Raw genomic sequence first — 11,999 nt, 5'->3', positions numbered from 1 at the left:
GCAGGGGGAAGCCCAGAACAGGACAGAGGGATTCTTACCTTTCAGTCCTCCAGGCCACTGCTGGCCTGCAGTGCAACTGCTCCAAGCTCGAGCTAGCACCAACACCCATCAACATTTGTGTGGTTCAGAGCATAAGGTATAACAAGACCCCTAGTTTCAGGTGTTAAGACCTCAAGGTGTTAAAGAGTTTCAGGTGTGCAGACAATCCAGGTAGGTGTACACTGATAAAGATTTTCTTGGCCAGTACCGATAGCCAATTATTCACCAGGCATATCGGCCAGTACCAATCTGATAACCAATTTACAGGAATGCAGCTGGGCAGTGTGGAGAGCAGTGCTTTGCAGGTAACTCTATGGAGGACAAGGGGCATAAGGGGGGGGGGCAGATCGAGGCCCCCATGGTGAGGGAGGGAGTGGGGCAGTGAATGGGACCCCAGGGCCAGGGCAGGGAGCAGGACGGAGCTGTGGGAGGCTCATCCAGGAGACCAGCATCCCAGTGCTTAAAAGTGGCAGTGGGGGTGCTTGAACTAAAGCTTGTTGTACTAAAGCTCGTTAACACTGACACCAGTGAACATTTAAACAGGATTGTCCCTGACTAAACCATCCCAGTCAAGGGTTTGTTTAATCTAGTGGTGCCTACCCTTCTGGCCCTGTGGGATGATGAGTGGTATGGGGCTGGTCTGCGGGCCAGGTTCAGCATGGAGTTGGTGTGCAGGTGCAATCTTGCCACACGCCTGCCCAAAAATGTGCGCTGATGCTGGTGCTGGAGGGACAACAGGTATCTTCCCAACCTCATGCACTGGATCTGGGTGTGACCCCAGCATGGTGCAGTCTAGCAGGCGGGGTCATCTGGCTCACAGGGCTCCCCAGAGGGTCTGCAAATTTGGCAGGAGGGGTGTGGCAATTAATACATTGCTGGACTCACGAGGAATCCCCTGTGCTGGATGCCATGGTCTTATGGGCCGGGTCTGGCCCACAGGCTGGAGGTTGAGTACCAGTGGTCTAACCTGATCTTAAAAACTTCCAAGGATGGAAATGCCATAACCGCCTTGGACAGCCTGCTCCAGGGCTTTAAGCTTGAGCTAGCTGAAGCATCTCAGGAGGTAGTGGGGTGCAGGGTAAAGCTCAAGGGTTGTTAATCCTCAAGCTAGTGATACAGCAGCTCAATTTCCTACTACTACTACTGGTCAAGAGCTGTTTCCCTGTGCAGTGGCACTCAGATCACGTGTACAAACTGGAGCTTGCTGCTGTACTGGCAGCAAGCCCAGAGCAGTGGGCTGTTCCTCCCACATGCATACAGCACCGCCAGGCTGGGTTTCAGCAAGTCAGAGGGCTGCCTCCTTAGAGTGCTTCACCAGCTGGCTTTATTTGTGCCTCTGCATGGGATTCTTTTACTGCAATATTAAATTAAGAATGAATTATTTAATTTGTAAACCACAGGCAGGTTTCAACACCCAGAGCTCCCGTGACTAGCAGCCTTTGCTACTAGATTGCAATTTGGAGATGTAATAAGGACTAAGCACTATGCTGTAACCTCTTTAAGGTTTTGCTGCATCAAGTCAAATTACCTTTTATATTTGTGTGTATGGGCTAGGGCCAGCCATAGCCATAATCTGAGCAACCTCACTGACTGCAGGGAGACAGGGCAAAGAATACAATATTGCTTTACAGAACTCAGAGGGGCAGTTGCTGCTGCTGCGTTAATTCTCCTTTAAACTAGAGTTTATGTGTAACCATGGTGCATGTAATTGCCAGAGGTCATCTGTTAGGGATTCAGTGAAAGGAGGCTGGGCAGAAAGGTAGATAGCAACTGAGGGGACAGTGTGGGGGTGTTTGGGTTAAAGAGAAAAACTATTGCAGGAGAGCGCCATGTAAACATCCCAACTTGTATTCCTACTGCCTCAGTATTCCCACTGAGAGGCCCCATGTGCAGAGCAAATCACCCTGGGTAAACTGACCATCAGCTCTTATGGGACAGTCACAGCAGCCTGTATATTTACAAAACCTTGCCACTATGTGGTGGGGAGCGTGTAGACAGCTACCTGGGAATAACCGCAGACACAGCTGACAGTTTCAGTCACAAGTACATCAAATCAAATGAGCACGAAAGAGAGAGTCCCAGTGGCAATTACATATCATCACTAGCTCATCTCCTGATGTGTTAATTTGCAGTAAATATTTTCTGCAGATCACTTAGGATAGATTGTTATGGTCTTTTGCAGTTGCTTTGTGAAGGGGAGAGCGGAAACTGGATGTCCTCGGTTTATGGTACTGGCTGAACATGCCCCCAACAGCTGGCTGGGCGGGAGAGACCTTCAGGAAACTGACAAAAAAAAATCTTGTTTCAATTTCAAAATGCCAATGGCTGTGCCCAGCTCCACAAAGCCACCTGCTGTTTAGTACCGGCAGAGCCTTCATGCAAATAAGGAGGCAGATCTAATTCCAGTTTTACATCAACCTATTCTGTGTGGCTGCCAGTGTCGTTCAGGGACCAAATAACTACTAAAGGATGCTTGCTGGGAGCTTGTGTGCCTGAGGGCCAGGCTGGTTCAATTCTATGGATAGGCAGAAGTCTTTAGGGGACAGTTCAACTTTTTTTTTCTGCAGGCTTGATGCCCACCTGTTCAGGAAACTCTTCAGGTGCTGGCATTACTAATCTGGGGTAAGTCACGTCCCCTTCACTTACGGAATGGCCCCACAGGAGCTGCTGCACTGCTAAGCTTTAGTTTTATATAGCCGCATTAAAGATGTAGTGTACCCAGAAAGTGATTCCCATAACAACCCTGGTATCACATGCTACAAATGGCACTTCTGCAGCAGTGTTAGCTTTCTCTCTGTCTCAGGAAACACATCCAACACAGTGTCATTTCAGCACCGGTTCTTCATTTTTCTTAGTTGTTTTTTCCTTTCTCATTCATTTCTTAGCTACATTTCTCTGGAGGCATCTCTGCATGGTGTCTCATTGGGAGAATTAGGTTGTTGTGCACCCAGAAATCTAAGGGAAAGGTACTTGGAATGAGCGTTTGTGGAGTTGTTTGGTTTTTTTGCTTTGAGGCCACAGCAGCTTCGTAAAACACATACTAAGATTTATATTTTAGTCAGTCCAGTTATTCTTGCTCCAATATTCCCTGAAACTTCCTGTCTGTGGTTCTGGGTCAGATATTTTTATATTTGACTGGCTGAATTGGGTGAGCTATGCACTGTCTAACTCCTCCGAAATGAAGTGCAAAATTGAAGTAATTTGGAAAAAAAAGCATGCAGCCGAAAGCAAATCCCCAGTATTTGTGAATTAGCACAATTCTTGGAGTCACTACAAAACACCTTTCAGTGCCATTAACTTTTATTGTTTACCCCTCAACACAGTCACTGCTAGTTTCTTATTTAATGCAATTCAATTCTGCTTGATTTTTCCTGACAGATCTGCAGCTTGATGAGAGGTGGAATAGCTGAGAGGGGAGGGGTCAGAGTAGGACATCGTATTATTGAGATCAATGGGCAAAGTGTTGTGGCCACTGCTCACGAGAAGATAGTACAAGCCTTGTCTAACTCGGTGGGAGAGGTAAGAATATACTCACATGAGATAGTTTATCAAAGCACTGAAAGAGGTGAGTGAAAAGATCTATAGATTTGTGTTCCTGCTGTTGAAATCAATGTAGTGTTAGACCTGCATGAAAGATCCAAGTCTATAAATCAGAGCTGGAGAAACAAGAATACATTGTAAAGCAACTCGGGCCACCTTATGTGGATTTTTACCATTAATTTTCAAGAAAGATGAGTGATACTGAAGTTTCATGGCACATATTCCAGAGAAGTGAAGACTTCTGTGGTACATCATAGCCAAGACCTATGAAAAATGTCCCCATTTCCACCTCAGATGTTTCAGTGATAAGCTACATAAATATTCAAAGAGTTGAAAGATTCATGGTGATGCATATTTTCATCCTTTCATTCTTGTTGCATCTCTCTTGCTTTGTTTGGGAATCGTTTTGTAGACTGGAACGTCTGTCACCATTCATTGGCACATTTGGCAAAATTAGGGACTAACACAGGAGATGATGACAAACAAATAACTTGGGATGGAAGCAGTCATGTGGCATTTACATCAGTGTCATTTTATACCATGTTCAGTAAGGTATCGGCTAGCTCAGGGGTTGGCAATCCCTAGCACATGTGCCACTGCCTGCATTTCACTTGGCACGCGTGCCTCGAGGCGGATGGTGGGGAAGGGGCTGGGTCTGTGCTGCCACAACAAGGATCGGGCCCCCTCGCAGCTTCCCTGCCATCTGCCCCGGCATGCCAACATCTGAGAAGTCTGGGTTGAGGTGTGTTTGGCACTCTGCCCAAAAACACTGCCAACCCCTGGGCTGACTGTTTGCCCAAAATATTCACTGAGGTGGGATTGGAGTTCAAGCTAACGTCATGTTGCTACTGGAGCATTACATGGCTCCTACTATAAAATCCAAGGTGGCAAGTTGATTATTTTGCTCCAGGTTTTAGGTGGTTTATTAAAGCCATGCTATGTTTGTTGCAGGTGCTAGAAACAAGCGTCAGTAATAAAACCTTTAGCTACCTCCCACCCTTCATATTTCCAAGGCACGTGTTGCACTGTAAATTAATATATGGAGCAGCTGCATCCTTTGGCTACTTGGTATCTTTCATTGTTTCTGTTAAATTCCAACCACCCTTGCTTTTCTGAATGCAAGTGGCACTCCTTGTAAATCCCTGATTTAGTAGGAGTGGGGGTACTTGTTCTGAACACACTTGAACATCGTGGGTGGCACAGTCCAAGCTGAATGCTTAATGGTTTACATTCTGCTTTGGCGAACCTACGTGTGTAAGGAGTGAGTGGTGGCAAAGAAATGAAAATTTAATGCCAGTCAGTATTGGAGCAAGCAAGGGAAATGTTGTTTTTTCCTTTATCTGGGCTGTGGTGATAGGAAAAAATTGGCAACAGGTACTGTTTACTGTCTTTGGCCAGCCTGATACTGTGTCGTTTAAAGAACATGAACACACACAGACACCCTACCTCAATTTTAACAATGCTATTATTAAATATTGTGTACATCAATTGACAGATTCATATGAAGACTATGCCAGCTGCAATGTTCAGGCTTCTAACTGGACAAGAGACACCCCTGTATATCTAGCACGAAGCTCTATCAACAAAAGAACTGATTCCAACAAAGTCGAAGGCTTCACAGCTGAAGAGAATTTTGTATTTTCTAGGAGTGAAAGGTTTTGAAACAGGACCTGAAGATTCTGCAAACTGAAGGGACAGGCTTCTCTGCCTTCTTTCTTTTCTTTTTATTTCTTTGCCAAAAAGTGATGACCATCTTTATCAAGGACAATAATCACTGACAAAATCTTTGTAAAACATTTAAGTATTTTGCAACATCTTCTAAACCCTTTTCTCATTGAAACTTAAACATATTTATTTGTAACCTTTATGTGGTGTGATGTATGTTTGTCTGTCATGTTTGATAATAACGTGGTGAATGTGAACATTTGATGAGTGAGACTTCAGGAAACTGACTACAAAATTAAGCAATTAAAGTAATGGTCAAAACGAATTAAAACAAATCTCAACTCCATAAAGTGGTCCAACACTTCTGGTATTACATAACTTAAAAACTGGACCGAGCTAGATGGTGTTTCAGAAATTTCAGTGAATAGGAATGTGTGCAATTAAAGCTATTAGATTCTAATGGAAAGAAAACAGCTGTAGTACTTGGTTTCATTATGACAAGTGTAACCTATAACTGCGAGTTTGGCAAGGTGTGAATATAAATGTGTAACAAAAGGAAAGAGTGTCTTGTATGTGAAATAAAGAATTGCCACAAGATAAAAATCAAAATATTTATTTAGATACATATTTATTTTTAATTTAACAGGACACCTTCTCTAGAACTTAACTTGTTCTAGTTTGTGCATGTGTTTTTGTTCATTTTATCCTTTTTTAATTACCTTTTGGATTCAATTAGCTCAAACTGGGAAAGCCATGCTTACCTGTCATTGTCTTTTATACAAACATTCTTATTCCTGAGGCAATTTGTTCTGAATGTAAATTGTTTCTGGCAGCTGAGGAACTAGCACCATCCACAGTATTAGAATGTGCATAGCTAACCTAAGTAGTAGTAAAGTTGTACTTGTTATGAGATCAATGTTAATTGATGTAACATTTTGTCTAGATTTTTTGGCCAAGAAGAAAATACACTGTGACTTAAGAAGCCTTACCATGCAGTAACTAAAAAGCTTTAGGATTACTGTACGTCAAGGAGTAACATGTTGCATGCAACTGACCTTAGGAAAGAATTAATCTAATATCACTAATAAATCTGGAGTAATAAAGAAAACTTGCTCATTTTGTTTATTCTGTTGATAAGTTTACAGAATTTAAAAGCCTGTCAGAACTATCCCTGTTTAATTCTTCATCTAAGTGCAGTTGCAAAGAATGGAGATAGTTGATCTCTAACAGAATTCATCCTCCTGCCTTGAAGTAAGAATTAGGTTGTGGTGAATTATCTACATTATATTAAAAAATAAATGTGAATGGGTCCTTGCCGTTACAGCATACCTTCTGCCACTGGATGGCACTGTAGCTTCACACCAACACAGTTGACATAGTTATTACTTAAAATACTGATGGCTGAAAAATTAAACCTCCCTATCTCTACCTACACTCCTTTGTGACTTTTCTACAGGATGTATGCCAAGTTCAGAATGACAAATGAAAAAAACGGAATGATTAAATCCCAGAGCAGTGTTTCTAGTGGAAACTAACACTCTTGACAAACACTGCTACCAAAAGAATTTAAAGACATTTCAAATGATGCTGGATTCCTTATGAAAACACCATATTTAAATCCTTTCCTGTTGCCAGTGAACACTTAAGAGTTGCAGTCTGCACTACTGTGTTCTTTAAGAAAGACACTTTCAGGCAAGAGCGTCTTTAGAACAATAATCAAACTGGAAAGGAATTGACATGGGTTCTGGTTGAGGCTTTTTGAGAGCAATATTTAATTCCTCAAAAGTGCAAAACCGCAGGGAGGAGGTTTTAGTAATAAAACGCTCCGTGCTAATAAACGGAATAAAGAAGTCAGAGAAAGATGAAGGCTCTGTTGGATGGCAAAAGCACATCTAGTTTTAGGTCAGTAGTTGCTTGTTTACAAAAGGTTATGAAAGTCAGCTGGTCAGGGAATTCAGCATTGCAGAGGCTTCCTCCCTTGTAAAAATCATTTGTAGTGAAACTGCAACAGCATCTCCCACACCATCAATAAACTCATGAGCATTCAGAACAAAGCAGAAATAAATCATGCTGCAGCCTTTACTAGAATTTGAAAAAGGGCAAGGCATTTAGAGGGAAAAACAGCTATAACAGGGCAGAACAATCTGCCTGGCAAGTGAGAGCCTGTACAATTGGGCATAGAAAGAAGGGACCAGAGGAAGCAACCTTTCACACCTGTATTAATAAAAACAAATCTATATTTCTACCCAAATCAGGTTTTACGGAAGCAAAGTCCAGAAATACTTTTTATTAAAACACTGATTGTAGTTAAAACACTGTGAGGTACATTAAATAAATACAACTTGTACGTTGTACAACAGGTCTCTTGTGGTTTGGTGGTGGTTTTCTAGAAATACTGCATAGCAGCAGCAGTATCTCTACCAGAACAGTCAAATAAACATTTTTCTGCTTGGGAAAACAGTTCTTACAAGTTTAATAATAAATTGTGTAAAATGCAGGGGTTACATTTACATTCAGAAAAAACATGGAGGTCCTTCTGCTGTTTGATAAAAAGTGGAATCCAAAAAAGAAGTCGTTTTCCTTTTTAAGCGACCCACTATTTGCATTTCCCCATGTCCTTCCCAAATTTCTCTTTTGCTGGCATGAGCCTTCCTTCATATACCTGTCAGCTGTTATCAAAGAATAGTTTCTCGGCAAACTCCGATTAAAGTGTGAGGCCTGTCCCTCTCTAAACTGCGAGTGATATGAGACCTACGTAAGAAGGCAACTGGAGAACTCAAAGCACCACAGCTCTGCAGGTGAAGCTCTTCTTGAAGTCGCTTTCTAGAAGTATTCACATTCTGCTGAGAACTTGTCATGACCTGTTTAAAGAATAGAGAGAAGAGAGAGGACAAGAACTGTTTCTGTTCAGAGATTGTCATTTGTGTAATGTAGTAATTTTATACTCACTGTTTTATTAAATTTTACATAATAGAGGGACTGCTAGGGACTAGATGTGCTCTTATATTACCCTCAAAAGGTTGGCCCACAGAGGATACCAGCCTATATCCAGTAGAAGGGACTGTGCTTTTGCTGCTGGGACCCTGGTGCTTTCTTCCATTGCAAGGTATAGGTCAGCATATGGGAGGTAGGAACAGAAAACATTTCCCCACCTCTTCCTCTTAAGATGCCAATAAAATAGGTTCTGGAGGTTTGCCAATTGGTTAGTCCTATGTAACTCCATGTGTCAAGCCTGGGTCTAACCAGGGATGACCTCAAGCTTTTCTATCAGACAGATTCTTCCTGTAATCTTACTATAGCAAGTGTAGCATGGTCCAAGATCATTGATATGGTTGGGATTAGGAGAAGAGGAGTAAGTGAGGAAGGAGTTTGCCTGAATTACCACTACATGGGCTTGTCTACATGAGACATTTACCTTGAGCTGCCCAATTAGCTAAAAAGTAAACATTTCAGTGTCTACATATGTGGCCCTATTAAGCCATAGTAAACTAATAAACTCTGTAGTAAATACAAGTACTACCCTGCTGCAGTTTTTTAGTGTACCACAATGCACGTGTAGATGCTGACCTGGCTGGCTGAGACATGAGAGTGCTTCAGTGCAGGGAATACCTGCCAGCTAGACCTGTACTAGAGCACCCTCGTGCCCCGGCCAGCCCTTCTGCCAGCACGTACCCTGTATGTGTGTATTAGAAGTTGGGGGAAGCAAGGGAGAGAAAGGGGTGGTATTACTTTCCCCAATCAATAGCTAAATTCATCTGAGTAATGTGTTTTCTCAGTTGGTGACCTATATAGACGGGGTACAGAAAATGCCCTTTGGTAATCAGCTTGCCACTTCCATTTACACATGTAGCTCTGAAGTAGTCAACTTCCGAGAAAAGGCTGATGAGCAACATGAGCATATTCATGGCACTGCTTGGGCTTTTAGTGAGAAGTACTGTTTGGTGACTAGAAAACTTCAATAAAACGGCTTTTTTTTGAAGCAGCTATCTGTCTTCATGGATCTCAAAAGCCTGCACTTGATAAAAATTGCACTATTGGTTTTTGTTTTTACTATCTATATAAAACACTAATTCATCTTTGGTAGGTCACTTTGTGAGAAGTTATAGTTTTGCATTAAAAACCTAGTACACTGATTTCAGCTTTCTAACCTTTGGGAGTTAACAATCAATAATGTTAGAAAGCAATAAATATGTTAATAGTACAGCATCATTTTGCAATTAATTCTAAGCATCTCAGGATATTACTGCTTTCCAGGCAGCATTCTGCTGTGAACCAGTATTCCACTTTGTTCTGCTTGGCAGCTAGCAAAAGACCATCTTGCTCTCAATACCGTGCATTTTCTACTGCACATCAGTTTCTCTCACAATGCTGTTTAGCTATCACCATCCATTTTTAAGGATGCAAGGTATTGACATGCTCCTGGAGAAGGAGCAATGAAGAGCAGGCAAATGCTTTAGAGACGACATCTAGAATAGGCAGCTGCTCCCATGTACCCATGCCATCCCTCCGCCCAGGTATGTACGAATCTTAGGATCTTACTAAATATGGGTTAGCATGTGTCTGTGTTCTACCTGTCTCTATTACGTTGAGGGGAATGCCCTCTGTGTAGCTGATATTTTTGTAACACAAAAAAACTAATAAACAGCCAGTTCTGCAGCTTTATTCAGGTAAAGCCCCATTGAAATCAAGGACTTCAAAGTTTGGCTGTTAAAAAACATGCAGTTCATCTGTGAGATTACAAACTGCACTACATAGCTCTCACCGTTCAGTCCCTTTGTTTCTATGGTCCCCTCCACGCATTTCAGCCCAACTTTATTCCACAGTCAAATGCATAAAGATCCCTTACTCCTTCATTCTAGGAGCTGTAAGAATTCAGCATTTGAGTCAATCCCTCAATTTTTGTAGTCTGTATACAAACAGACACCCCTCTGCAAATATCTTATCTGCTCCCACCCAAGGTTATATTTGGGGTGGACAAAGTTATAAATAGGTGGGTGTTCCCTCCATATTTATTTGAATATCATTAGTATTAGTTCCTGCTTTGTGAAGCAAAAGACCATCTTCAAATATGTTTTGTTCACTACAAAAAAAAAAAAAAGCTTGGCCTGCCATTAAAAAAAAAACAACCCAAAGCCAAGTATGCTAGTAAAAGTATTCTGTATGATTTAATCAGTTGTTTTTATATTGGGTTATGTGTTTATCATAGTTAAGTAAAGGCATAAAAAACCATAATGGACCTTACCTGGTCTATAATGTTGGCACTGAAGATGGCTTCTTCCATGTGTCTTTCATCCGATTTAATTACAGATCTAATGCTGTTCACAACGTGTCGTACTTCTGGGGGGAGATTACAATTTGAATGTTCCAAAAACTTAGCCACTAAAATTTTTGTGTCTTTATAGGCCTTAAGATCCACTAATGAGTGTGGTCGTTCTTTGGAGATGGTCTGTAAGGCCTTTGGCTTTAACTGTAGATCAGCTTTTCTCGGATCACTAAATTTTCCAGTTGATAAGAAACGACTTGTAGAGTCCTGGCAAGCAGAGGCAGCCATATGAGAACTAGAAACAGGAACTAAAAATAAAGGGGGGAAAATGTATCTTTAAAAAAAAACCAGCCAGAGAAGAGACAGGTGTCAACTCAAATCTACATTCTCTCCTAGAGTTTAGCTTGAATATTATACTTCTGTTACACCCTCAAAAACACCAATCGAAGGCAACGTTAAACATTACACATCAGCATTACTGGGGACAGGTCTGCCATTTACTGACACAACAAAACCAGTATTGACAGTGTCAAGACAAGTGTTCTTCACCAGAGCCAAGAGGGACCACACTGGAGATGGAGGAAGGTTACATGCCTTTCTGCTAATCCTGCTAACTACAGTTTCAATTGATACTGTGCATGGGGACATATATCCATTAAAGACAGGACTGAGACAATCTCGTTTACACACATCTGCTGCCCCATGCAATTGATAAGGTTTAAGCTGCAGCTGTACAACAAGGTTCGCAGCAGTCCTGGTCAGTCTGAGGAAAGCCTAAGACTTGTGATGGCCAAAATAATTGTATTTCAAAGTGAAAAATGAGTCAAAGGTTTGGGAAAACAGAGCAGAAGCCACAGCGAGGCTAAAATAGAGTTCTGGGTCTCCATTCCACTTCAGCATTGGCTTTTACTCAGACTACTTCAAAAAAAACCCAACCAGCCATGTGGTTCTGCTGCATTATAATTTCTATCAGGGACCTCCTGTGATGCTGTGGGAAAACTCACCTTCCAGGGAAAACTATAATGAAGCACTAGAGTAAAAGAAAAAAATAGTTTCTTATGCCCCAGGTTCAGCACTATAACCAGACTGGGAGCATCTGGATCAGGGAAAGGGAGCACTGCCATGGAAATGGTGATGTCAAATATTAGACATAATTTATGCATGCTGTTATTAACAGAGATTGGGGAGAAAAGATTCACAGTGGCTCAACCACAGTGCTCACTTGGAGGCTTGGCTTATTTATATAACAGAAAAGCAATCATACAATCCTACTTTAGGATACTGATCCTCACCTGTCTCTACTGCAGCCTGAGATAATCCTGCTTCCTGATGCTGGCTCCATGTAGGAGCACAGGCACAATTATCACCTTTAATCAGAGCAAGGAGGAGGAAAAAAAAGTCTGTTATCTGCTGTTGCAAGGAAAGGAGGAAAATGCATAGTCTGTCTTTGCATTAGCAATAAGTTTTACTGTCTCTTCCGCCCCTCCCCCCC

The 11,999-nt window shown here is 41.9% G+C and overlaps 2 protein-coding genes across 6 annotated transcripts in view; one reads left to right on the top strand and one right to left on the bottom strand.

The window, feature by feature from the left end:
* APBA2 (amyloid beta precursor protein binding family A member 2) overlaps positions 1–5,853 on the top strand; it is a 342,515-nt gene extending 336,662 nt beyond the window's left edge. For 4 of the 5 annotated variants that reach the window (XM_019504340.1, XM_019504341.1, XM_019504342.1 and 1 more), the window contains 2 exons: positions 3,418–3,558; positions 5,075–5,853. In XM_019504340.1, coding sequence (XP_019359885.1) covers positions 3,418–3,558; positions 5,075–5,146 — 213 coding nt within the window. In that variant the 3' untranslated portion in view covers positions 5,147–5,853. The remainder of the gene's footprint in view (positions 1–3,417; positions 3,559–5,074) is intronic. The other variant, XM_019504343.1, reaches the window with a different exon arrangement.
* A 21-nt stretch (positions 5,854–5,874) lies between these two features.
* FAM189A1 (family with sequence similarity 189 member A1) overlaps positions 5,875–11,999 on the bottom strand; it is a gene marked incomplete at its 5' end in the record, with an annotated part of 549,899 nt that continues 543,774 nt past the window's right edge. Inside the window, 3 exons of the mRNA XM_019503830.1 lie at positions 5,875–8,105; positions 10,487–10,815; positions 11,800–11,874. Of these exons, the coding sequence (XP_019359375.1) occupies positions 7,920–8,105; positions 10,487–10,815; positions 11,800–11,874 (590 nt within the window). The remainder of the gene's footprint in view (positions 8,106–10,486; positions 10,816–11,799; positions 11,875–11,999) is intronic.

The sequence above is a fragment of the Gavialis gangeticus genome, unplaced genomic scaffold, assembly GCF_001723915.1.
Source record: "Gavialis gangeticus isolate Ggan-Ray unplaced genomic scaffold, GavGan_comp1, whole genome shotgun sequence".
NCBI lineage: Eukaryota > Metazoa > Chordata > Crocodylia > Gavialidae > Gavialis > Gavialis gangeticus.
The sequence above is the reverse complement of the archived record's forward strand: the minus strand, read 5'-3'. Positions and strand labels throughout refer to the sequence as shown.